Source organism: Dipteris shenzhenensis, chromosome 16 (genome assembly GCF_047967505.1).
Source record: "Dipteris shenzhenensis isolate YYH24624 ecotype China chromosome 16, Dip_SZ_1.0, whole genome shotgun sequence".
Lineage (NCBI taxonomy): Eukaryota > Viridiplantae > Streptophyta > Polypodiopsida > Gleicheniales > Dipteridaceae > Dipteris > Dipteris shenzhenensis.
The window spans coordinates 35,442,854-35,467,140 of NC_141611.1; the positions used below are offsets into that span (position 1 = coordinate 35,442,854).

At 45.0% G+C, this 24,287-nt stretch overlaps 1 protein-coding gene across 2 annotated transcripts in view; it reads left to right on the forward strand.

The window, feature by feature from the left end:
* LOC147892890 (vacuolar sorting protein 3-like) overlaps positions 1-24,287 on the forward strand; it is a 41,202-nt gene that overhangs the window by 16,091 nt on the left and 824 nt on the right. The window contains exons 3-14 of one of the 2 annotated variants that reach the window (XR_015542332.1): positions 2,646-2,863; positions 3,048-3,189; positions 3,471-3,755; positions 3,919-3,991; positions 9,477-9,525; positions 9,831-9,964; positions 10,347-10,456; positions 10,552-10,607; positions 10,728-10,796; positions 15,613-15,724; positions 23,396-23,485; positions 23,901-24,094. Coding sequence is in view for 1 of the 2 variants with exons in the window: in XM_087387039.1 (XP_087243165.1) it covers positions 2,646-2,863; positions 3,048-3,189; positions 3,471-3,755; positions 3,919-3,991; positions 9,477-9,525; positions 9,831-9,964; positions 10,347-10,456; positions 10,552-10,607; positions 10,728-10,796; positions 15,613-15,724; positions 23,396-23,485; positions 23,924-24,094 (1,509 nt within the window). In the remaining variant the exon portion in view is untranslated. The remainder of the gene's footprint in view (positions 1-2,645; positions 2,864-3,047; positions 3,190-3,470; positions 3,756-3,918; positions 3,992-9,476; positions 9,526-9,830; positions 9,965-10,346; positions 10,457-10,551; positions 10,608-10,727; positions 10,797-15,612; positions 15,725-23,395; positions 23,486-23,900; positions 24,095-24,287) is intronic. The other variant, XM_087387039.1, reaches the window with a different exon arrangement.

Consider the following 24,287-nt stretch of genomic DNA (forward strand, 5'->3'; position numbering starts at 1 on the left):
GGAGAGTCAAGATACGGGAAGTGTTATCTGTCTCGTACAAGTCCTTGAGAGTGGCCTATGCCTCCGCTGATGTTTCAGCCATCTCAATATGAGGAATCACAGAGTCTGTTGTCGTCCCTAGGACTAGAGCCAAGGCCTGGGCATCTCTATCCTCCCATGCTTTGAGTTCATCTTTGTCCACCGACATCCAAATCGATCTACAACATCCTCTAGGCTTGCGTTGACTCCCATCGTGAGCTTCCACAGCTTCGGGCCACAAGGGACTCCAGATCTCTGGGTGATTTGTCCCATCCAGCTTTCCAGACTCTCCAAAGTTAGGGATTGTATGAGACGGAACATGACTGGCGGGGAGTTTGAAGAGTAGTGTCAGAAGAGGCTTCTGACTTCGACATGTTTGCTGTAAATTTCACACAGCAAATAGAAACGTGGTAGATGAAATGGAACTCTGCAAACCTTGTGAATCGGAGTTGCTTTTCTGAAGAACAACTCCTTCCTTCGAATGTGAGAGTGTCTAGAGCTGAGAACCGTGCTCTGATATCTTGTTGGAAATGAGGGATAGACTCACTTGAACCTCTCAACCTCTATGCGGAATACGAACAGCTCAGTCTCACTCACTCAATGATGCAGACCACGCGCTAGAACCTCACTCAACAGATAGAGTATAGACAGCATATACCAGAGATAATATGAGAGAGAACTCAGATCTATCCTCTACTAAACAGCAGGCAAAATCTAGCTCAAGGTGAGCACAAAATATCCCAGCAAGGGCTGGCTATGAAGCTGGAACTCTACTGCAAGTCTTCTCCTGCCCTGCGCTGACTTCTTGAGGGCTTCAGGGTGCTGTGGCTTATGCAAAAGGAAGAGGCAAGAGGCCCTTATGTAGGGGGCTGGAAGGGCTGCAGCCTGGCCAACTTTTCTGGTTGGTTCAGGGCCTGCAGGTCGTTTGGGAGAGGGTAAAATGAAATCATGTAGTTTTCACAAGCAGTTGTAGCTTGAATGAGGAAAATGTGGACTACTTTTTGATTAGCCTTCTCCTTCAGTGCTAGCCCTTGTCACGGCTGAGTCTGCCCTTCACCTACGGATTGCTGACAGAAACTCAGTACGAAGACCTTGGTATAAATGGATGCTCAAGTGTGTGTGGGCGTCTGGATTTGTATGTGTGAGAGCATATGTTTATACTATGGTCTACACCCACTGTTGGGCGCTGACGACGTCAGCGGGGATGTCATAGTAGCTAGTCCCTGCTATGCGTGATAGAGTTCATGGTTTTCAATCTTATGAGTGATTGAAACTGCACTATGTATTTTTAGAGGATGAGTTTGGGCATGTTCCTAGATTCGTCTAGATATACACGTGTGAGAACGAATGGGGAGGACCTGGGGGCAGGTCACCTACAGGAAGCATGGGATAGCTAGGTGTGGTGTGTGGGCACAAGGAGAAGGTGCCACATGGGTTATATTTGAGAGGGGGAGGGCAGTCGTGGGCTGTATATGCGCAGTATCTTGCTGTGCACGAAGGACAGCCATGTGGGCAGCACTATAGGTAGTCACAGGGGCTGTATAGCTGGCCCAAGCATGGGGTCTGGGAGAGCCCTGCAAAGGGGGCTCAAAGGTCTGACAAGATGGGATTATATAGGCTGGAGCTGGTCAACCAAGCAGCAGCTGGTTGGCCAAGGAGACCAGCCAAATGCAGGTCAATGCACGTGGAGGGCAAGAGCCGGGCTGCTATCCTGGTGGCTCGGCCCACCCCCCTAAATCGGGGCAGGGGCGTGCTCCATTGGCCTGCTCTGACAGCCAGTCCGTCTTGTTGGAGGAGGGGGGCAGAGTATGCCTCCCTCTTTATAAATAAAGGCCATAGGGCCCTTGTACTCCCAACCCAGCAAAGCCATTGAAGCCCCACTGAGAGGCACATGGCAGCAGGAGTGAGAGTACTTGTAGGAGCAGCATAGTGCCCACATTTTGGTAGTTGAAAGAGCAGAACTGCCCCACTGAGAGGCACATGGCAGCTGGAGGGAGAATACTTGTAGGAGCAGCACAGTGCCCACATTTTGGTAGCACTGTAAGGTACACAGAGCATACCTTCCAAAGTAAGATTTGTCCATGTTTGGAGCATCATGCATACAAGATTTTTTGGCTGTCTACTTGACGGTACTCTTTCAGATCTGTACGTTTCTTTGAGTATACTTGTGTGGCTAACCTCTACTCTAGCATCGTATCAGAGCTCGGCCGTCTTTATGTATAGATTCTATTACAGGTGGACCCCTGCTGCCATTCTTCCCCACTCTGAACTGCCCCTTCACTTTTCTGTACTCTGCCCATTTCTGTTCTTCATTTCTATTTCTCTCCCATCTCTCAACTGCCTCGTCACTTTCTGTGCTCTGCCCATTTTTGTTCTTCATTTCCCCCGCTAAGCCCTCCTTCTATTTCCTTTTGCATTTGATGATGAAGCTGTGACTTAGGTCTTACTTTAAAGGATTAGCAGTCCTCTGACCTTGTGTATAGTGAATTGCTCCTACTCTTGGAGATTCATTGTGTTTTGATCAGATTTGTTCATATTTAATTCTGTTCAAGGAAGATATGTGAGTTGTTGCTGGGCAGAAGCTCCCATCGTATCAGCTTTTTTTGAGGCAAAATTGTTATTTGCAGGTTCCTAGAAATAGATATTGGGGTTTGCATCCTCCCCCACAGGCCATGCATAATGTAGTTGAAATAAAGCTGCAAGCCATCCAGAGGGAGCTTATTCTGCAATCAGTCAGCAATATGAATGATTTACCAAATGGACATAGCTTGCCAGCAACATCGTCCAAAAGCAAAAGTGCTGTAATAGAGGACTATGTTATGCAGGCAATTGAGCAAGTCATTCGGTTGGTCATCTTCCATCTTGTAGATTGCTTCTGATATCCTTTTGTTTTTTCTAGAACGTATGCGCATATGTTATTTCAATCCAATTTATTTTATGTTAATGTGGTCAGAGTGAGATTCGTTTTCTTTCTTACTCTTATATAAGAGCTTCATCACAAGGGGTACCAATGATTGAATGTTTGTCAGATACCTGAAAGCTGTACGGGACAAGACTATGCCAGCATTGATCAAGGAGGGAGTGGATACTCTTCTCATGAAGCTCTTCATTAAAGTAGGTGCTGCAGGGGAAACGGAACAGCTTGCAGCTTCTGAAAACAGCTGCGTTGTGGTATGAAACATGCTTTGGTTTTGTTTTGTCTCACTACGTGCATGGTATTTTCTTTATGTATTAGTTTCTGTGAAAAGCAAAAGGCCTGCACGATGCATTTTCTTCAACTTCTTTCTTAGAAGTACTTTGGTGTGGTAACCTTAGAGCTCCATTCCATGCATGCTGTGCGTGTATGTTGGGGGAGCAGCAGGTTGCTAAGAATGCTGTAAGCTGCAAAGCAAGAAGGCCACTGGCAACAACTTGCAGGGAGGATGACACTGCAGCTTGCATGGACGGTGCAGGAGGAGGTGGAAGACTTGTTGCAAGCTTCTGGAAAGCTTCGTACACTTGCATTTTTATATGAGACAAAGGGTCTGCAAATACGAGCTCTCCAGGTGTGGCAAACGTTGGCTCAGGGTAACATGAGTATGCCCATGAGGGAGATTAGGTCTGGTTGGAAGATCGCAGAGACAATCTTGACAGAGAGGATTGAAATGTCTGATTTCCAATTAGCTGCTGCCAGGGAGGCAGCACGCCTTTTGGAGGCCTCTTCCGACAGTAAATTGGTCCTTATGCATCTTAAATGGGTAAGTTTCTTGTAAATTTCTTGTGAAGCATAGCAGTGTGAAAAGAATAGTGTTTTCTAGTGAACAGCTTTACTGGCTTTATGTCTTTCAAAAATCTAGTATGGTCCTAATTTTGCTTTGTTAGGTGTTTGTCATCACAAGCTAACCCTCCTTCGTATTGCAGATCTTGAAGGTAAGCCAGGATCTGGCTCTTCAAATATTAAGCTCACCAAAGCGCTTGAGGGCACTTCCGCCAGGTAAGTTTCCCTAGATAGTGTATTGCATACCATTTTAGTCTCTGAAAATTTTCGTTGTTCAGAAAGGATTATATTAGACTTGAGCATAGAAAGGCACATTTATGCAGATGGATGAAGGCTATCGTGAGTCAAGTGTCCACCTGCACATTTTTGTCATTAAGTACTTTAGAAGAGTGAAGAAATATCTGACAAAGGTGATTTCCTGCACTATGGTAGATATCAGTTTTTTGCCCCCCTTTTGGGTTTCCAGACTGCTTGGGAATTGGAAATTGGGATATCCAGTGGTTTATTTTTGTTCGCAAAGAACATTTCTGGTGGTCCTATCCCAAATGTAATCTAGCATCACATAGCCCTCCCAAGAGTGGCAACGACCACCATGCAAATGTGTCATTACTTTGCACTCTGAGGCCCTTAAGCTTCGGTTGCAGTATTTACCTACCTTGTGCCCCGTGGTCTCAAAAACCCCACCCTCAGTATGGCACTCAGCCACCCAGCTGCTGGGTGCTATTGGAACATTAGTGTTCTACGCTCTACCCTCTGCTTCTAATTGGCAATGGGGTCACCACACGGGATCAACCTTGCATTTTAGACACAAACCACTTGAGTAGCCACATGGGAACCCATATGGGGCAGCCATGGCGGGTCATATGGGACAACAAGGACTTAGCGAAGTTGGGCAATGAGGTTGACTGCGATTGTGCAGTAGTGGGGCTTTTTTGATCCTAAAAGGCCCCTTGGTGCATGCGTTGACACGTGGTAGAAGGCATCGGGCCTTAATTGAATGGACCTTGAATATAAGAGGGGGTGGAAACCCCTCCCCATTGTGTTGCAAGCTCTGTTGGTACATGGAGAGGAATCCCCCGCCTCCTAGCCACAAAAACCGGGACCCCTCTGCTCGACGCCTCCCCGACACCTGGCAGCATGTGAGTGGCTGCCCAACAGCAAGGTCCTACATCGAGCACAATAGGGACACACTTGGGGTATTCTTTAGAGCTTTAGGATGGAGGAGTGCACCCCAGCTACCACTTCCATGGAGAGCAATGTCATTTCAAATTTGTAGAGATAACTTGTGGCATATAGAAATTGGAATTCTTTCTCATGACTTTCAAAAAGAAATTGATCAGTACCCTTGTAGACCTACAACATAGATTTATGCAAGGAATCATTTATTGCTTGTTTAATCATCAAGGTAAGGTCGCCCCCTCATGTGTGATCATGTGTGAAAAGGGACCACTAGTCATGTCTTTATCCCATAGTTCATGCGGTAATAATAATACAAGTTTCTTTCTTTTAACATACGTGTCTCTTGCTAAGGCCACAACATAGATTAGGGCAAGAAATGACGCTCTATCTTTCATATTACCAAGGTAAGACGTTCTCGTCACGCATCCACTCTCATCATGGGGGAGAACGATATAGTCAAAGCACCAGTGTGATCATGTGTGAGAGGAGCTCACTACCACTGTCTAACATTTCATAAGATAAGCTAATAATAACAATTTCTTTCTTGCTCTTAGAAGACTAGTGTTTGGATTTGCATATTTAGAGTTTCCATATTGCAAATTAAGTACCGACATCCATCAAGACTTAGGGAGAGAGAATGTAATGTGACAGTAGCTAAAAGATGGGAGGTTGCATGAGAAGGAAGCTAATCGAATGTGGCAAGATGCTAAATTTTTTGCATCATGTTAGAATAGAAAGAGCTTATGCAAAGGCAAGCATCAAAGCATTGCATCAAGGGGGAGGGAAACATCAAAGGCAAGGAGGGTTGGACGAAACTGTGAGAACATTAATGGCCATTAGGTAGATGAATTTTGAATCATTTTGAAATGTTTAGATAATGTTTAAGAGCATTTCAAAGAGTTTCGTGTGATTATGGTAATTCTACATCCCATGAGGACTACTTTTGGTGGTCACATGGTATTACCATTAAGGGCCATTGGTAGGGCCATCCAAGGAAGCTATGGGCCTTGGCCATATGGACTAGACTAGCTAGGCTGATGGCCCAATCAGCCTATCAAGCTACTCAGGCAAAGTTGGCTGGTACCAAAGAGATGCCCCCCTTGCCTATAAATAAGAAGGCATGGGATTGGAAAATGAAAGTTTGCCCCATAGGCTCAAACACTATCTAAAAGGTGTCTAGAGTAACAATGCTAACTATCCAAAGAGATGCCCCCCTTGCCTATAAATAAGAAGGCATGGGATTGGAAAATAAAAGTTTGCCCCACAGGTTCAAACACTATCTAAAAGGTGTGTTCGAGGGCTAGAGTAACAGACCACAACTTATAAATGGTTCCTAGCTTCCCTTTTTAAAATAAAACTTTCTTGGAGTGATTAAAAATCCCCAAATGTATCTAGGTTTTTTTGAATCTTTTAGACTAAAATACGCTTGCTTTTGAACCAAAGTCCTAGGTTACATGGTTTTTGTCATGTTCCTAATTCAAACTTCTTCGGGAAAAAAAATCCTATCCAAACCATTAAGTAGCTATTGCCAACCTTAAAAAGAAGAGGAGACAATTTGAGAGTTTTAGAGTGACCAATAGGCTTCACGGAACTCAGTTAGGATCATGCAAGAGTTGTGCAAGTTGCAAGTGTTACTAGAAAAATGCTAACTTTAAGGGTGTTTATAAAGATGATATCGAAGAGACTGTGATCAATGAGCCCGTGGCCCCCTTTTCATTTGTTCTATGTTGATGGATTAGGCTACATTGTAGACAAGGAGGAAGGTACTTCGATAAGAGAGATGAGGAAGCTTTTGCTAGAGTTTCCAACTAGAGAGCCCCTTGCTACTGCTGTCCCAAAGAGCCCCACCCACCACTCTTGTGCATGCATCTTTACCCTATACAACTGCTCTTGTGCTTGCATCCTTACGCTATACAATTGCTCTTGTGAATGCATCACTTGTTGAGGAGGAGTGGCAAGTGCAACCACATTCTCTCGCTGTGTCTCATCCCCATTGACATAGCCCCATAAGTGTTTGCCAACTAGGATATTGTGAACCATAAAACTCCATAGGGAGTAGTTTGTACCATCCAACTTATCCTCTTGTGTGAGGACACCAAACACTTCATTGGGATTGTTTTGGGCCATAACTGCCAAAGAAAACAAAATGCAGCAAATGTGACAAGAAATATCCCTAGATGCAAGCTGCCCACTGCTAAACAATTAGCCAACCAAAGGCTCAAGATGCCACAAGAATGTCGTGCAAAATGCCAAAGTATCACTGCAAAAATGGCAATTGTTTGCAATGTCACTCCATCTGAGTCCAAAACTGCTTGCAAAAATGCCAAACAGCTTGTACACTGCAAAATTGCATTCAAATGCCAAAAAGTCCCAAATTCTTGCGAGAAATTGCAACTGAGAGAGGGCAAATTGATTGAAAGCCCCAAATTTTGCAATTATTTGCAAAAGCCCCTAATTTCTATGGAAAAATTGCAATTAAAACTAAAAGTCCCAATGCAATTTATAGCTATCACCTGCAAATGTCGCTTGTAAATGTAATTTGCAAAGGTCACCTACAAATGGTACGAAAATGAGAGCACCTAAGTGCGCTCGGGAATTGAACGGGGTAGTTGCAGGCACGGAGTTCGAGGTATGCGAGAGCTAGTGGTAAGGCAGTCCGTATAGTACAGATTGTACGGTACAAAACCATAACTAGTCAAGCACAAGCTGAATCAAGTTGATCTCGGAGCCGAGACTCAGAAATCGAAGCCCGACAGAGTGATGGCTCTTTGATAAGCTGTGAAAATATCTCGTATCTGCGTCTATCGAGCCGTCTTGCGTTGTGGCGAGATGCACGGTCCCCTCGATCTCTGAACTCTCTAGGCTATGTCTAGGGTGACCCCTCGTCTCTATCGATCCCCCCCTGAGAAGAGCTGTGATAGGTCGGACCTCAATAGAATGTGCTCTGAGTTTGCCCTTCACCTCCGGAGTGCCGACAGAAACTCAGTACGAAGACTTTGTATAAATGGATGCTCAAGTATGTGTGGGTGTGTAGATTTGTATGTGTGAGAGCATACTTTTATACTATGGTCTACACCCACTGTTGGGCGCTGATGACGTGAGTGGGGATGTCATAGTAGCTGGTCCCTGCTATGCATGATGGAGTTTATGGTTTTCAATCTTACGAGTGACTATCGTGAGATTGAAACTGCACTATGTTGTGTTTTTAGAGGATGAGTTTGGGAATGTTCTTCGATTCATCATCTAGGTATATGCTTCTGCCGTATTAGCGGACATGCAAATTTCACCTTGTGAAGTTTTCGTTCGGTGTTGCTGCGATGTCAGAGTAGGAGGGTTTGCTGATAGGGGTTGCAACAAAGGTCTTCACCTTTGGGAGCTCCATGATGGCCTGTGAATAACTGGGGGCCCCTCTTGCTGTCTCTAACACCCTAGATTGATGGGAATGTTCTTCGATTCATCATCTAGGTATATGCTTCTGCCGTATTAGCGGACATGCAAATTTCACCTTGTGAAGTTTTCGTTCGGTGTTGCTGCGATGTCAGAGTAGGAGGGTTTGCTGATAGGGGTTGCAACAAAGGTCTTCACCTTTGGGAGCTCCATGATGGCCTGTGAATAACTGGGGGCCCCTCTTGCTGTCTCTAACACCCCAGATTGAGCCCAAGGCTCAGCTCAACTTGGGGGCTGAAGATAGGTTGCTCTTGTACCTCTCTTAGGCTGATGGTCGGCGAAAAGAGGGCTGCCCTCTCTAGTGCGACCTGGATTCGAAACATTTTCGGGAGGCCTCGCGGGCCTATGAGACTAAGTACAATCACCAAGATACCCATGTGAGCCGCTGTGGGCTGAAATAGAGGACTCGCTAAGGCCCTTTCTTGAGTGCTATGCTAACACCAAACTCAAAATACAAGAAATCAAAACTAGTACTCATACTCAGAGTCAAGATACATAGCCCAAATGTCTCGTATTTGCATTTGTCGACTCGTCTCTCTTGGCAGCAGGGAATGTGGTCTCCGTGATCTCTGTATCCGGCACGCCATGTCCATAGTGACCCCTTTGATGGGATGATCCCCCCCAAATATAGCTGTGATGGGATGAACCTCCACCGTACGTGCCTTGGTCTGTCTCTGTACCATGGTCCGTGTGTGGCACATGCATCTTTGGCTACGTCTCTCCTCGTCGTCGCCTCATTCCGCTGACGAGAGAGAGAGAGAGAGAGAGAGAGAGAGAGAGAGAGAGAGAGAGAGAGAGAGAGATTTTATTTTTGTTTTTCGGTCTCTGGCTACATTTGGAGGTTTTGACTGCAACTACGCCGCTTGCTTGAGCATAAAGTATACACGCCTCACCTTACAATCAATGATTTTGTTATGCATACATTGTGAAATTCGTCCATTATAAAATATTTTTGTGGCATCTGATGACTGCCTCATGCCACTTAGGTTGCTTGTTTTCATGATAAGCTTTCAAGTACCATTAATATTTGGAATCAGATATGTCCTTACCTTACAATTAACTACTTGCTTTGCAGAGGATGTTCTCCATGGTTTGGGCCCAAGTGAGGAGTATGTTCAACAAAGGTGAGCGGATGTGACTCAGTCATTTGTGTAGAATGGCTTGACCTTGAATTACGCATGCACACACGTGTGTGTGTGTGTGTGTGTGAGAGAGAGAGAGAGAGAGAGAGAGAGAGAGAGAGAGAGGGAGGGAGGGAGGGAGGGGCATGTGCATACATCTGTACTTGTATACTTATGCATGTATTAGATATGAGATGTATATACTTTTGTTTTACACTTAGAACATGACCACATGATCCTTCAGTGATTGGTTATAGTTCATGTGTTCAGATCACATTGTCTATTACTCGCTTTGATTTTGTATGCAGATATTTGCAATGGCTAGTACAAGAGCAGGGCGTGGAGGATTCTAGCTATCACACTTCGTTTGCTCTCTCTCTTGCTAAGTCTGCAATGGCTGCGGTTGTGGAAACCCAGGGCAGCAGGGATACTATGCATGCAGGTAATGCCTCTAGCTGGATGATTGGTGATGTCAAGATAGGGAGCAGTACCCCCCCACAAAAAAAGAATGGTGTATGCTCTCGTTATCCACCAATGCTGTGATTGAAATCAAAGACTCAGTAGGCATGCAACCGCAATCAGATAAACCAAGTTTTGCAACCGCTAGTGGGGGCAATCTGTCTGAAGGTTGTACTCTCTCAGATAACACTTGCTTTGTCTGATTGCGGTTGCATGCCTGTTGATTGCAATCACAGCATTTGGTCATACACCATTTTCTTTGTGGGGGCATACCTTCTGAAGGTTGTACTCTTTCAATCAGATAAAGCAAGTGTTTCAGCCGCTAGTGCGGGCAATTTGTCTGAAGGTTGTACTCCTAACCACAGGGTTCCAAGACGGAGGGAACATGTTACAAAATTTTTTAGGATCTTCTGAGAAGTATGATCCAAAAGCAGTTCTTGCTCTGATTCATGGTTCTGAACTCTGGCGGGAGCAGGTTTGTATATTGCTTTCTTTCGTGCTGTGGATGAAATTTGTTCATGTGTGCAGTCGCACTCTTGAATGTGTTGTGTATTTTGGTCCTCCTCGCAGGCAATTTTGCACAGGAAACTTGGAGATGAAATGTCTGTGTTCAAAATATTGGCTTTGTAAGAACATTCTCAGCCATTATGTGCTCTCATGTTTAGATTCCCAGGTTCCCAGGTTCCTTTATGATACTGGTCTATTTAGCCAAGATAAAATTTAAAGGTATTTTCTCTGGATATCAGGAAACTGGAGGACACTGATGCAGCTGAACAATATTGTATAGAGCTTGGCAGTCCGGATGCTTTCATGAGGTTACTAGAGAAACTCCCACTTTAAAAGTTCAAATTTTTTCAAAAAACAATAGAGCAGGCTTGAATGGAGAACATAAATTTGTAATTTTCAGGTACTGGTCCCTCTATATTGTGATAGTAGGCTGTGAGAGAGCATTTTCTTGGTGCCTGCATTTCTGACACCTAGAGTTTTTTGTAACAATTAGTGGGTGGAGTGTAGTAGGTTTTCCCAGGCTAGCCACACTACATTGCCAGAAAATTCAGTTCTCCATTTTTAAGACAGGGTACTGAGCACCAAAATGACAAGTCGTCCTATCATTGACCTCTCTTACTGCTGCTATTGATGATACAGGCTCTTGCTATTTGTTAGAGGGTGTGTAGCATTTCACCTTCTGTTACGCCTCCTCTTCTTCTTAGAAACATGGTGGAAGGAGAGAGAGAGAGAGAGAGAGAGAGAGAGAGAGAGAGAGAGTTAGGGTGTGAGAAAATAATGCTCCAATGAAGACATGAAGAAGGCTTTCATTCATTCATCAAGTATATCAACAATGAATGCTGCAATAATGCAAAGAGTACAAAGTACACCCTATATGATGAAACCCTAGGACGGGGTGTCCTGGTGGTACTAACTGTACTAACTTCTGCTTTATTTCTTGGGAGAAATACCAATTGGTGACATATTTTCTGAGGCATCCATCATATCAATTGGTTTGGCTCCTTGCCATCCGTCACCTCCCACATCTCCCTAGCCATCATATGGCTCTGATAGCTGCTTCCCTTCAGCTTCCTTGACTCTCCGAAGTTTGGAACGAGTGGGTAGAATCCCATGGCTCTCGGTGACGTGAGATGAAGTCTACTGAGCTATCCTGCAATAACTGCAATCCACACAAGCACTTCTTAATGTGGGAGCTCCTTCCTCCTCGGCAAGGACTCCACCCTTAAGTTTCAGAAAGGTTCCAGTCTTCGATCTCCTGGCATTCGTGTCATGAGCAAGGCTATCCCTGAATGCTTTGTCCTTCATCTTCACAGCCCGAGGCAAGTAGACTTTGGACATGAACTTCCCTTAACAACTCAGAGAAACCTGGACAAGTAGGATCAGAAACAGTGTGGGCTCCAAGTGATGAGCTTATGCACCGGGCTCCAGAGCATGTATCCAGGAACAAGACTCAAAGTAACTTCTCACAAACTGACTGAAAATGGATCACACAAACTCAAAGAGAAGCCAAAAACTACACAGCCCGAGTCAAGTAGACTTCGGACATGAACTTCCCTTAACAATTCAGAGAAACAGACAGCCTCAAAATACTTCGAACCCACAGCCCACATGAAGGCTATCTTCGTGACTCTTCAAGATATCAACCCACAAGCTGGCCATGGTCAAAAGTCTTATCATATCTTCCCCAAGACCATCATCGAGCACTAGAAATGATGCAGCCCGCCATCTTTGGAGATTCTATCAGCTGAGGTCTCTGCAGCAACACCCGGCACCCACCTGTGGCCAAAGGCCTCACTATCTTCAGCTTTGAAGCAACTGAGTGCTCACACAACAACTAGCCAACCCGTGCGCACATTGCACCCCAATATGTAACGGTTGACCTCCCCAGCTCGTATAGTAGCTACCAGTTGAGGTCTCTCTAGCTCGTATAGTAGCTCTGGAGATTCTATCAGTTGAGGTCTTTGCAGCAACACCTGGCACCCGCGTGTGGCCAAAGGCCTCACTATCTTCAGCTTTGAAGCAACTGAGTGCTCACACAACAACTAGCCAACCTGTGCGCACATTGCACCCCCAATATGTAACAGTCGATCTCTCTAGCTCGTATAGTAGCGACGCCCATATCAAGAAGCTTGCTTCCAAGGCAACAGGCCCGTTGTTCATCACGTTCATGTGGTGATCACAGCCTACCGACTTCTTCCATGTTCACAAAGCTCACGCCTCTTTCTTTCCAAGCCCTTCTAGCCAGGAGTGGTCTGCCTTGAGCAGCAACTGAAGCCTACACAGAGGAACGTGGCAGACAAGTAGTAGTTTCCACCAAGGGGTATAGCAAACAGAGCCTAGTTTCGTGCCTTACTTCAGGGATTGTTTCTAGAGGCGCTAGTACATATTTTGGCAGTCTTTGTACGTGGTTTCTACCTTTATATCTACACTTTTTTGCATGTACATCTGAGCTCTCTTTCAGATCTGTTGTCCTCTTTTCAGTTTAAGTAAAGCATGTGTACTTGAGTTGTATTCCATTATCTATCTTGTGATTGCGAGGTTCATCTTCCGTTGCGTGAGTAGTGTTGGCCTTAAGCAAGAAACCTACCTCTATTTTTCTAACATGGTATCAGAGCCAAAGGTCATCATTCAGGGATAGCCTTGCTCATGGCACGAATGCCAGGAGATCGAAGACTAGAACGTTCCTCAAACTGAAGGGTGGAGTCCTTGCCAAGGAGGAAGGAGCTACCACATTCAGAAGTGCTTGTGTGGATTGCAGTTATTGCAGGATAGCTTAGTAGACTTCAGCTCACGTCACCGAGAGCCATGGGATTCTACCCACTGTGTGAGCTTGTAGACGACGAGCTGAGACCCTGCGGGAAGAAGGGGCAGTTGCTTTGAGGCTGGAGCTTTGGGACGTGGTTGTGGCCTCTTTACGAAGCGGGGGGATCCTTGGGACGGGGAAAGCAGTCATGTGTGAGCTCACAGTAGGAGCTTGTGAGTTTTGGTTGTGGGCTTTCCTTTGCTGGCGTTGCTCTCTGGTGGGCTGTTGCTTTTGAGAGAGCTTTTGGACTTGGCTGTGGTGCCGCTCAGATGCAGGCCTGGAGTATCTTGGCGGGAGCTCCATGATGACGAGGGGGGATGTTGTTTCCGTGGTGAGCTGCTAGGCTGGGCCGTGGTCTTGACTATACAACAAAGTTCTGCTCTGTGCTTATCTCTATGTTGTATAAGATGGTCTCTCTGTCTTCGGGCCTGAAGAAGGAAAATAGCACACGTCGCTGATTTGGATATGCCAAAAACTCTTTGAGTGGGCCCAAAACCGCTATTGAAAAGTCAATGTTGCCGTCTACGAATCTCATATTAAACAAAGTATTTGAATGCATAACGGTCCTCTGTCTCGGGGATCATCCAAGCAAGAAGCAGAACAGGAAAACCCTCTATGTGGGCCAATTTATCTCCAATAAGTCTATCTTATAAGGGACTACCATATATCCCTATTGGACGGACTTGTGTGAGTCGAAGCATTGATGCTTGAGCTTGACTATTGCATCATATCACCTGCTCGAATGAGCCTACAGGTTGGTCGCATCATGAAGATCGGACTTGAAAAGAGAATCCCTAAGGATGCAATAGTCTCCATAAGAACCCCTTTGAAGGTAAACTACTCTCTGTGGGTGGCTGTGCTAGAAATGAACCTATACAAAGGGTATCGCGCAACGGAAAACTTAAGAGCGTTCTAGGAATTACATGCGGAAGTGTTTAACTACCGAATCCAAAATTTCTTTACTTTATGGGTACTTCACAACCATGAGTGTGTGCAAGCCAATAAATAGAGAGAGATAGAATCTACAAAAGGTATATTTCCGTCCACAACAGGACACAATACAAAAGAGAGATCCAGATCTGTGGTCCTTTGATCTTACCAAAAGTTCTCCTACTATCACCTTGGCACCTCTAGATCCTTGAGCCCGCGTGCTCCTCTTTGAGCTCCTATACCCGGACGCCCTTCTTGTGGTGGATTTCCTTTGAAGTTCTGCCCCCTCCGTCCTAGACAGCTTTGCTGTCCTCCATGGTGGCTTCCATTTGCTAGGTCCTTTGTGCTGCCCACATGGCAGCCCCATCCTTACATGTTTTCCTCTATGGATCACCCCTCCAATGCACTCCTCATTTGGGGGCTCACCCTATTCCAATAGGCTGTTTGGGATGTGTTGAAGATCATGACCTTGGTTTTGCCCAAGTTGAGGTTTAGATCATGTGTATCACAGAAAGAATGGAGCGCATCCAAATGCCGTTGATGAACCTCATCTCAGGAAGAGAGTAGGACCATATTATCTGCGCATAGTAGAACTGGAATCAAGAAGCTAGCTAAGGGGGACCCTGTACCTCCCAAAGTCGTGATGAAGGACCCGAGTACGAGCCAAACAAAGTTCGTGATAATGAACCTTTTTTCACTCCAGTTTTGCTCATGACCTCCTCTATCCATCCTATCATAGTCTTGACTCTGCCTAATATACTCTCATATAGTGTCCGAATTGCCCAAATAATGTCCGGACTTAACATCTTCAGGAGGCCTCATGGGCCTGAGACAAAATGCAACCAAAAAGAGTAACTACTGCATCTGAGCATGAGAGAGTCAAGGGATTGCACAAGGCATCTCGTGGGAGTGCATATAGCATCTCCGAAATCATTATAGGCTAGCTATGATGTGTGGAGATTCTAGGCTAGCATCTCCGAAATAATATAGGCTAGCTATGATCTATGAAGATAATCAACCTTCATTTACATTTGTTTAGGACCTAGAGTCTTTGGGTCTAGAATCGAAGTCTTTGATTCCCTATAGACAGCCTAGTTTTGTTCAGCCAATTCTGTAGCTTTTGCCTTGACCGAGTCAAGGTGAGATGCTTTGAGATCCATGTCGAGAGAGTATTGGCAGTGAATGGAAACTTTTCATTCATGAGCTGGTCCAAGTGATATCCTTTGGAGTTGACACGTGTGTTGATTTCCCCACTTGGAGGTGATTTTGTTAGACTTCTGCATGTTGAGATTTAAAATTTTATATTGTCTCATCTTTATATGTGGTGTTTGAATGTTGGGATTTTGTGAATTTCTAACATAGTCTTATCTTTCTATGTGGTGTTTGCTCAGGTTATTGGACATGTATTTGAAGCCAGGGGAAGGAAGGGAACCTATGTATAGTGCTGCTGTACACCTATTACAATTACACGGAACTTCGCTTGATCCTCTTCAAGTTTTAGAGGTCTAGTGCAATTCTATAGTCATCATTGGCAAAAATGTGTGTTTGTATCATCTGTTGCTTTTCATAGACAAATGTGTCAGCATCGGTCTTGTGTGAGTGTGTTTTGAAGAGAGAGAGAGAAGGGGAAGGGGGGGGGGGAGAAGCATATGTTAAACTACACTTTACAAGAGAGGCATAAAGAGATCTAAGGGTATTTGATAAAATGAGAGTGACAGCACCTAGAGTAGTGCTAAGCACTTAAAAAAAAGCCACAAGACCATGTCATCTTTAGAGATATGTATATGAGGGGCTCAAAGTACAAACAGCGGTAGCTTGGATGAAGGTATTCTGGACTATTTGCTTAGCCCTCTCCTTTAGCCTTCGTCACAATAGGGTTGGCACTTCTCCTAAGTTTTGACAGAAATTCAGTTGTAAGACCCTTGTAAAAGGGGAACTCGTGTATCAAAGGTGAGCTATTGTATGTAATTTAGCTTATCCCGCTTTCTTGTCATATAATGATATCTTCTGTAACTGGAAGTCCCTGCTTTTGGGACTTTTCTTGTAATATAATCTTCAATTGATCCCCCCCCCCCCCCCCCCCCCCCCTGAAAAAAAGGTGCGCGCGCGTGGAGATTCTACTTTTTTCCAAGTTTCACTACGTCCTGTTGTCCCTCAGGCAATCTTTTTATGATTGTCTGCGTGTTTGTCAGAGAGATTACTCTGTTTACTTGTCTTACAATGAGATCTTTTGATATTGTAATTACATGTCCCCTCTTTGGGGACTGCTGCTTGTACTACAAACGTACATGGATTCTGTAATACTACCTCTTCTATCTCACGCTGCTCATGCGATATATACTAGACCTACGCTAGTTCTTTCTCACGGGCGATGGCTATCTTTTCTTTCCTCCCAGCCAACTCTCAGGGACCTGATGCGTGATTGTTCCTTAATCTCATCTTGATTCCTTCATCCTTATCCCTGAGACCCACAATTCCCTAGATAGTTCCTGGCCACATGTCTACATTTTAGGCCCTTACTTAGATGCATCCTTTTTCACCCCTCTCTTGGAGTTCCTTTAAAACAATTGCCCCTTGGCAATTTGCACATTTAGATGCACCTAGGCCCTAGCCCTATTAGAACTACCTAGTCAATGCCATTACGCCCTCACCTAGGACCTTGGCAGTTACTTCTCTTGACCATTTAATTACGCACATTAACTATTACAAAAGTTGGTCATCTAAGAGAAAATGCCCACTGAACTATCCGAGGTCATGCTATCTCGGCTAGAGCATAACATTTCTTCCCTCCTCAAGCATCAGCGTCCTCGATGATGAAATCTGGGAATGCTCTCCGTAACTGGTATACGGATTTCCAGGTAGCTTCCGATAGAGGCTGACCATGCCATGCAACCAACACCGTGGGTATCTTCCGATTTCGTATCTGCATTGTTCCTCGGTCCAGGATCCTTGTTGGTTTGCGCCTTGCAATATCCTCTATCTCCTGAAACAAAACCACACCTTCGATTAGTGAGTCACCTTTATGCAAAAATTTCTTTAAGCGCGAAACATGAAAAACCGGGTGCACCTTACACCCCTGTGGCAATTCTAATTTATAGGCTACACTGCCTATTCTCTTTAGAATTAACCACGGCCCACAGTATCGAGGTGATAACTTAGCACACTCTCCTGAAGTCAACGACGTCGAGTGCGAAGGAATTCTGAGAAAAACTTTTTCTCCTTCTTCAAATACTCTTATCCGCATACACCTTGGCTCTATCCATAGCCTGGCGGATATTAGCTCTCGCAAGTGCTAGCATCTCCCGCATCTGAACTACAAAGTTCACGGCACTAGGCACTTTCTGAGGTACTCCAACTATAGTCGGATTGGCCGGTCTATAACCATAGTTCAGCTCAAACGGACTGAACCCAGTAGATGAATGTTTCCTATCATTGTAGGCAAACTCCAACAATGGCAACCACTTGTCCCATGTATGTTGCCTCAATGACACATATATGCCCTCAGCATATCCTTCAAAGTCTGGTTGACTCTCTCCGTCTGACCATCCGTCTCAGGATGATCCCCACTACTCATTCCCAACTCAGTCCTTAGTGTCTCAAATAGCGCTGTCTAAAAATGACCGGTAAATCTGACATCTCGGTATGACACTATGGATCTAGGCAATCCATGCAGACGAAATATATGTCTAATGAACAAATCCGCCACTTGTGGGGCACTAACAGACTCTCTAGTCGGAATGAAGTGAGCCATCTTGGTTAGACGATCAACCACTACAAGGATAGAATTATACCCTCCTTGGGTTACAGGTAGCCCTACAATAAAATCCATGGAAATGCTCTCCCACTTACTTAGCGGTATTTCCAAGAGCTGTAAAAGTCCGGGTGGCTTCACCCGCTCGGCCTTACTTACCTGACACGAGAAACATCGTGTCACATAATCATGAATATGCTTTTTCATCTTTAGCCAAAAGAAATCTCGCTTCACGAGATCATAGGTCTTCTCGACACCTGGATGTCCCGCACACGGGCTATCATGGCATTGTCGAATGACTCTCTGCCTGAGATCATTCTGACCAGGTACTACAACCTTGCCATTTCTAACTAGCATACCATCCCTTATGGTATATCTTGCATATGTTTGGCCTTTTCTGGATGCCAAGTCATCCTTTTCATTTTCCCCGGGTTTTAACACATGAGCTTTAGGCCATAAGCTCTAGACAAACTCGTCCACCTTTTGAGTTTCTCTGATCTCGGTCATTAGAGCACTCTCTAATACCGTGAAACTCAGGTTGTGCATAATGCGAGACAACGCATCAGCAACCTTATTGTCTTTTCCTCTTCGGTACGGAATCGTTAGATCAAACTCCTGCATGAGCTCTGCCCACCTAGCTTGGCGGCCCCTCAAGTCAGGCTGTTTACAAAAATGTTTCAGAGTATCATGATCCACATCCACATAAAACTCTGAACCATACAAATAATGTCTCCATGTTTTCAAAGCATAGATAACAGCATACAACTCCAATTCATGAGTTGGCCAATTCCTTTGAGAGGGAGAAAGCTTCTTGCTTTCGAAGGCTACTGGCCTTCCCTCTTGAAGGAGGACTGCTCCTACCGCAATGCCACTTGCATCGGTTTCTAGGAACAACGGTTTCTGGGGATCAACTATTTTTAACACCGGTCCTGAGACCACAGCTTGTTTTATGGTGTTAAAACTTTCTTGTTGATTCTGTCCCCAAATAAAAGGTACTTTATCTGAGGTCAGATCAGTCAATGGCGATACTATTCCGGAATATCCTTTGATATGCCTTCTATAAAACTGGACAAATCCCAAGAATGATCGCAACGCGGTCAGACTATGAGGGATTGGCCAAGTTAGTATCGCAGCCACTTTCTTCGGATCCATTTCTACCCCCTGTGGAGTAATTATGAACCCTAAATACTCAAGCCTAACCATACACAGTATAGTTTTCTTTTTATTCACATAAAGACTGGCTTTCCTCAAAGTACTGAACACTATTCTTAAGTGTTCACGATGCTCAGTAACACTTTTACTGAATATCAAGATATCGTCAATAAAATGTACTACGAACTTTCCGATATACGGACGTAGTAAATCGTTCATAAGCATGACGAAGGTCGCTGGAGCATTGGTAAGTCCGAAGGGCATTACCAAAAACTCATAATGACCAAACCTGCTTCTAAAAGCGGTTTTATGCACATCCTCGGCTCTAATTCGGATCTGATGATAGCCGCACTTAAGATCTATCTTGCTGAAAATCACGGCTCCATGTAATGCATCTAGCAAATCATCAATCCGAGCCATCGGATACCTGTGCTTAACAGTGATATTATTCAATGCTCTGTAATCTATACAGAGGCGAAACGTATCATCCTTTTTCCTCTTTCATATCACTGGCAAAGCAAAAGGTGAGAAACTTGGTTGAATCTGCCCCAACTTGAGGTATTCTTTCAGTTGCCTACGCACCTCCGCTTCTTCAGTAAAACTCATTCTATAGGGAGGTCTATTTACAGGTTCTGCCCCCGGGATCAGTTCAATCTTATGCTGAACTTTCCGCTCTGGAGATAACCCATAAGGTAGTTCATCCCTAAAACATTCAGAGAACTCCTCTGTTATAAGATTAGCCAGCTTGGCCATCTCACCACTTTGCGTAACATCAGTGCTAGTCGAAGAATCATTCACCGACTCTACCGATGCTGTGCAAAGGTACAAAAACTCTACTTGAGCCTTTCTGATTTCCATCACGGAAACCAACGGTCCCTGAGGTATATCTTTTTCACCTCGCAAGACATAAAGCACATCATTCATCTTGAATTGATATATGTGTTTTTTCCAATCAATGGCTGGATTCTTCCTAGAATGCCACGCCATTTCCAGGGCTATATCTGCATGAGCAAGCTTGGTCATTTCAAAATCAAGCTTCTCAGCATAGTCCTGAATCCGAAGCTCCAACTGGGTAACCCTTTGGTCCCATACTTCAGTTGAACTTCCATCGGCCATCTTGACTGTATACGCATAGTCAGATGGACTTGTCTTTAATTTCAGCCTCTTGACGAGCTTGGAGTTAATCACATTGTGAGTTGACGCCGAGTCAAACAACACAATGACATCATGACTGGCCACTTGCCCTTTCATTTTAATTAACTCCGTATCATTAAAGGCTGTATACCCCGTTGCTGCGGGCTTAGATAGGATGTTATCAGGTGCACTCGTCACTAACTTAGCAACAGATACACATAACAAACAAGGTACTAACCTCTGAGAATGTCCCGCCAGTTGCATCTGCATATGTTCCGCACTGGGACTCTCCTGCATTTCTACGTCGCATTCAGATATTATCATATTAGCCGTGCGACGATCCCATTCAGTGGACAATCCTTCCACTGATGTCGTTGAAGGCAGCCGAAGCACAATCCTTCTTTTCTAGCTTTCTCTTTTTGTTCAGGGGTCAACGAGGACTTTGACCAAGCCCGGGCTGCCATTGGAGTTATTTTTCTTTTCACCCCAACGGTGGTACTTGTTTTTACTGGTCCCTCAACCGGCTTCACCTGCTTGGTTTGGCCACTTGGCTGCGAGACACTTGTCTTTGAAACCCATTTCCTCTGAAATCCCCCTTTCCTCGGGTGCTCATACTGAGTCCCTGCCTGCACAAATCCACCAGATCTGCCTCTGGCATCCTCATAGTTCAGGGCTACTGCTATAGATTCATCTAGTGTAGTCACATATTTAGCCCGAACTTCCATTTTGATCTTGTCGTTCAGTCCATAGATATAGTCTTTTAACTGAACCGACATAGGGAGAGGGTCTGTTATTTTCATGACACATTCCCTGAATTTGTCAGTGTACTCTGCCACTGACAAGCTCCTCTGACGAAGATTTCTATAGGCATCCCAAGCTCGGGATTCTTCATCAGGTGGGAGAAAGTGTTTCTTGAATTCAGTTTTGAACCCTTCCCAGGTGGTTGGAGCAACTTGATCCTTCTGTTGCTTTATCCACCATCTATCCGCTGCCTCAATAAACAAGTGTGTGGCCTCGCGGATTTTCTTTAGATCGGATCTAATCTCACAAATGGCGAAGGCTTCTTCCCACTTGTGCAACCAAACCTCGATCACATCAGAGCTGCGCTCGGTCATCCGACCAGCGTACTTCTCCGGTCTATAATTAGCGATATTAGGCACTTTGACCCTTGCGCGCTCTAAGGAATGTACACTGGGCTCTGGCTCTGCTAGAGCTTTGCCCTTATCAATCCTAGACGGTCTAGCCGACAAAGCTTGCACCATCTCCCTAATCTCATTTTGACCAGCATTCACTTGAAGTTGCTGGTTCATAATCTGCTGTAAAGCATCCTCTAATATTGAAATCCTACCAATCAATGTAGGTGCTGCCTGATGTGACATCTGTTGTGTGGATTGTACTCTAGACTCACTAGGATTCACCCTTGAATTCTGCCCTTCTGCTTCCATAAGTTCACAGTGGAAGATGGTTTTTTTTTTTTTTAATTGGGTTTTTTAAAAAAAAAAAATTAATATGATGGATTTTCCCCTTTTTGTTATACACAAAAAAAAATAAACAACAATCCCTGCTGTAAGAACGAACTAACTGCTACTCAAAATTTTTTTCGAAAGACATAGATGCTTCCTGGATTCAAGTCCGCCACCACGCGCGCGTTGATCGTCAAGAGGGATTGAAGGCGACGCCACCAATTATTCGTTATCGTCTGTCTGCATTGTTCGACAGCAGCAACTAGTTGCCTGCGTTATATTCTTCCTGCTTGTCGTCGTTTCCCTACGCAGATGACAATATAGGCGTCGACGTAACAGCTCATTGCGCAAACATACACGTCATCCGTCTCTACTCCACGCTCGTGTTTTCACGACCAGCCCACCGCCTTACGAAAGCTAGGCCACAACGCCAATTATGGACTGGTATAGTCACCAAGGCTGAAGCCTTGCCACCAGCCCACACTTGAGGAGCGGAATAGACCGATTCGACGGGTTACGGCATCAATTTTAATCAGGTGCGTCACAATTCCGATTTCAAGCCCAAAACCCCCGCCCGACGCCAACATTGCGTCATCGATCGTGAAACCGACTCTTCTTCCAAGCCACCGTACAACGCCTCACGGTGATCAGCACCTTACCCACGCCAGTCGTCGCAACTGTCAGTCGAACTCTCTAACCTGGCTCTGATACCAAATGTAATACTACCTCTTCTATCTCACGCTGCTCATGCGATATATACTAGTTCTTTCTCACGGGCGATGGCTATCTTTTCTTTCCTCCCAGCCAACTCTCAGGGACCTGATGCGTGATTGTTCCTTAATCTCATCTTGATTCCTTCATCCTTATCCCTGAGACCCACAATTCCCTAGATAGTTCCTGGCCACATGTCTACATTTTAGGCCCTTACTTAGATGCATCCTTTTTCACCCCTCTCTTGGAGTTCCTTTAAAACAATTGCCCCTCGGCAATTTGCACATTTAGATGCACCTAGGCCCTAGCCCTATTAGAACTACCTAGTCAATGCCATTACGCCCTCACCTAGGACCTTGGCAGTTACTTCTCTTGACCATTTAATTACGCACATTAACTATTACAAAAGTTGGTCATCTAAGAGAAAATGCCCACCGATCTATCCGAGGTCATGCTATCTCGGCTAGAGCATAACAGATTCCCCCCCGCCCCCCCCCCCCCCCCCCCCCCCCCCCCCCAAAAAAAAAAAAGGGAAAAAGAAAAGAAAAACCCACCCGCCACCCAAAAACAAAGTGTGTGTGTGTCTTTTGTTCTCTCTCTCTCAGACACACACACACATGCGTGCACACACGAGAGAGAGAGAGAGAGAGAGAGAGAGAGAGAGAGAGTTTTTTTTACTTCGTAGCAACAATGCCAAGACGCACACAGTAGGCGTATCTGAAGTCGACCACGAGGATCGAACACACACACACACCGACATGAACCAGAGCCTCAACCACCAAGACCCACGCGGGTTTTACTAAACTTGATGGGGAAGGATGGCTTATACACGGTGAGAGAGAGAGAGAGAGAGATTTGCTCCACTCTAGCGAACCTTTACTCGTGAATTGTGCAGGCAGAGAGAGAGAGAGAGAGAGAGAGATTTGCTCCACTCTAGCGAACCTTTACTCGTGAATTGTGCAGGCCTTGTCTCGAGATATGCCTCTTCAACTTGCTTTCCAGACTATTGCTCAAATGTTTAGAATGCGGGTGCATCTGTATCGCGAGGGACAGGTAACATTTTTCAGTTTTCCTTTCTGTTGAGAAGTTTTGCAGTGGATTTTAGAAATTCTAGAACTTTGAGCAGATTCGAAAAGGATGCCTTAGAATTCTGTTTTCAACACTACGCGTTTCATTCAACATCAGACATAATCATGACCTCATGATATTTATGTTGCTCCCTTTTGGGGGGGGTGGGGTGGGTCGGAGGGGAGTTATGTCTCCTCTTGCCTTTGATTGCATAAATAGTTGTGTAACCCTTGATCTTAAATGCTCTTCATTTTTTATTTTAAAGGATTTATATTGGTCACAAAAACTGGAGGTTATAAGCTTGCTTGCTATACAAAAGCTACAGTTTGCAAACCTCTAAGCTTGCTGGTCAGAATACTTTGTGATTTGCTGAAGGTCCAATTTGATGACCATGGTTTAGGTTGATGTGCTTGAGGGATGCAGATCGTCAGGCACCTTACGCGTGCTGAGAACTTTGAAGCTCGAATTGCAAGGTTAGATGAGCGGGCCAGACATACACGAATTACTGACCAGAGTTCATGTGGGTCGTGCTTCGCACGGTTTGGAACTAAGCTTTTTGCCCTCTACCCAACTGGTTCTGTTGTTTGTTATAAGGTCTCTCTCTCTCTCTCTCTCTCTCTCTCTCTCTCTCTCTCTCTGTGCAGGTGTGCTTGTGGTTTGGGGGTGTGGGTTCTCTGGTCCCTGTTTGCACCTGTGCATGTTTTGCGCGTTTGTTAGTGAATGTCTCCTAGTCCGCAATGTGGACCTGCATCCGTGTGTGGGCTATGTATGGCATGTACATGTGCAC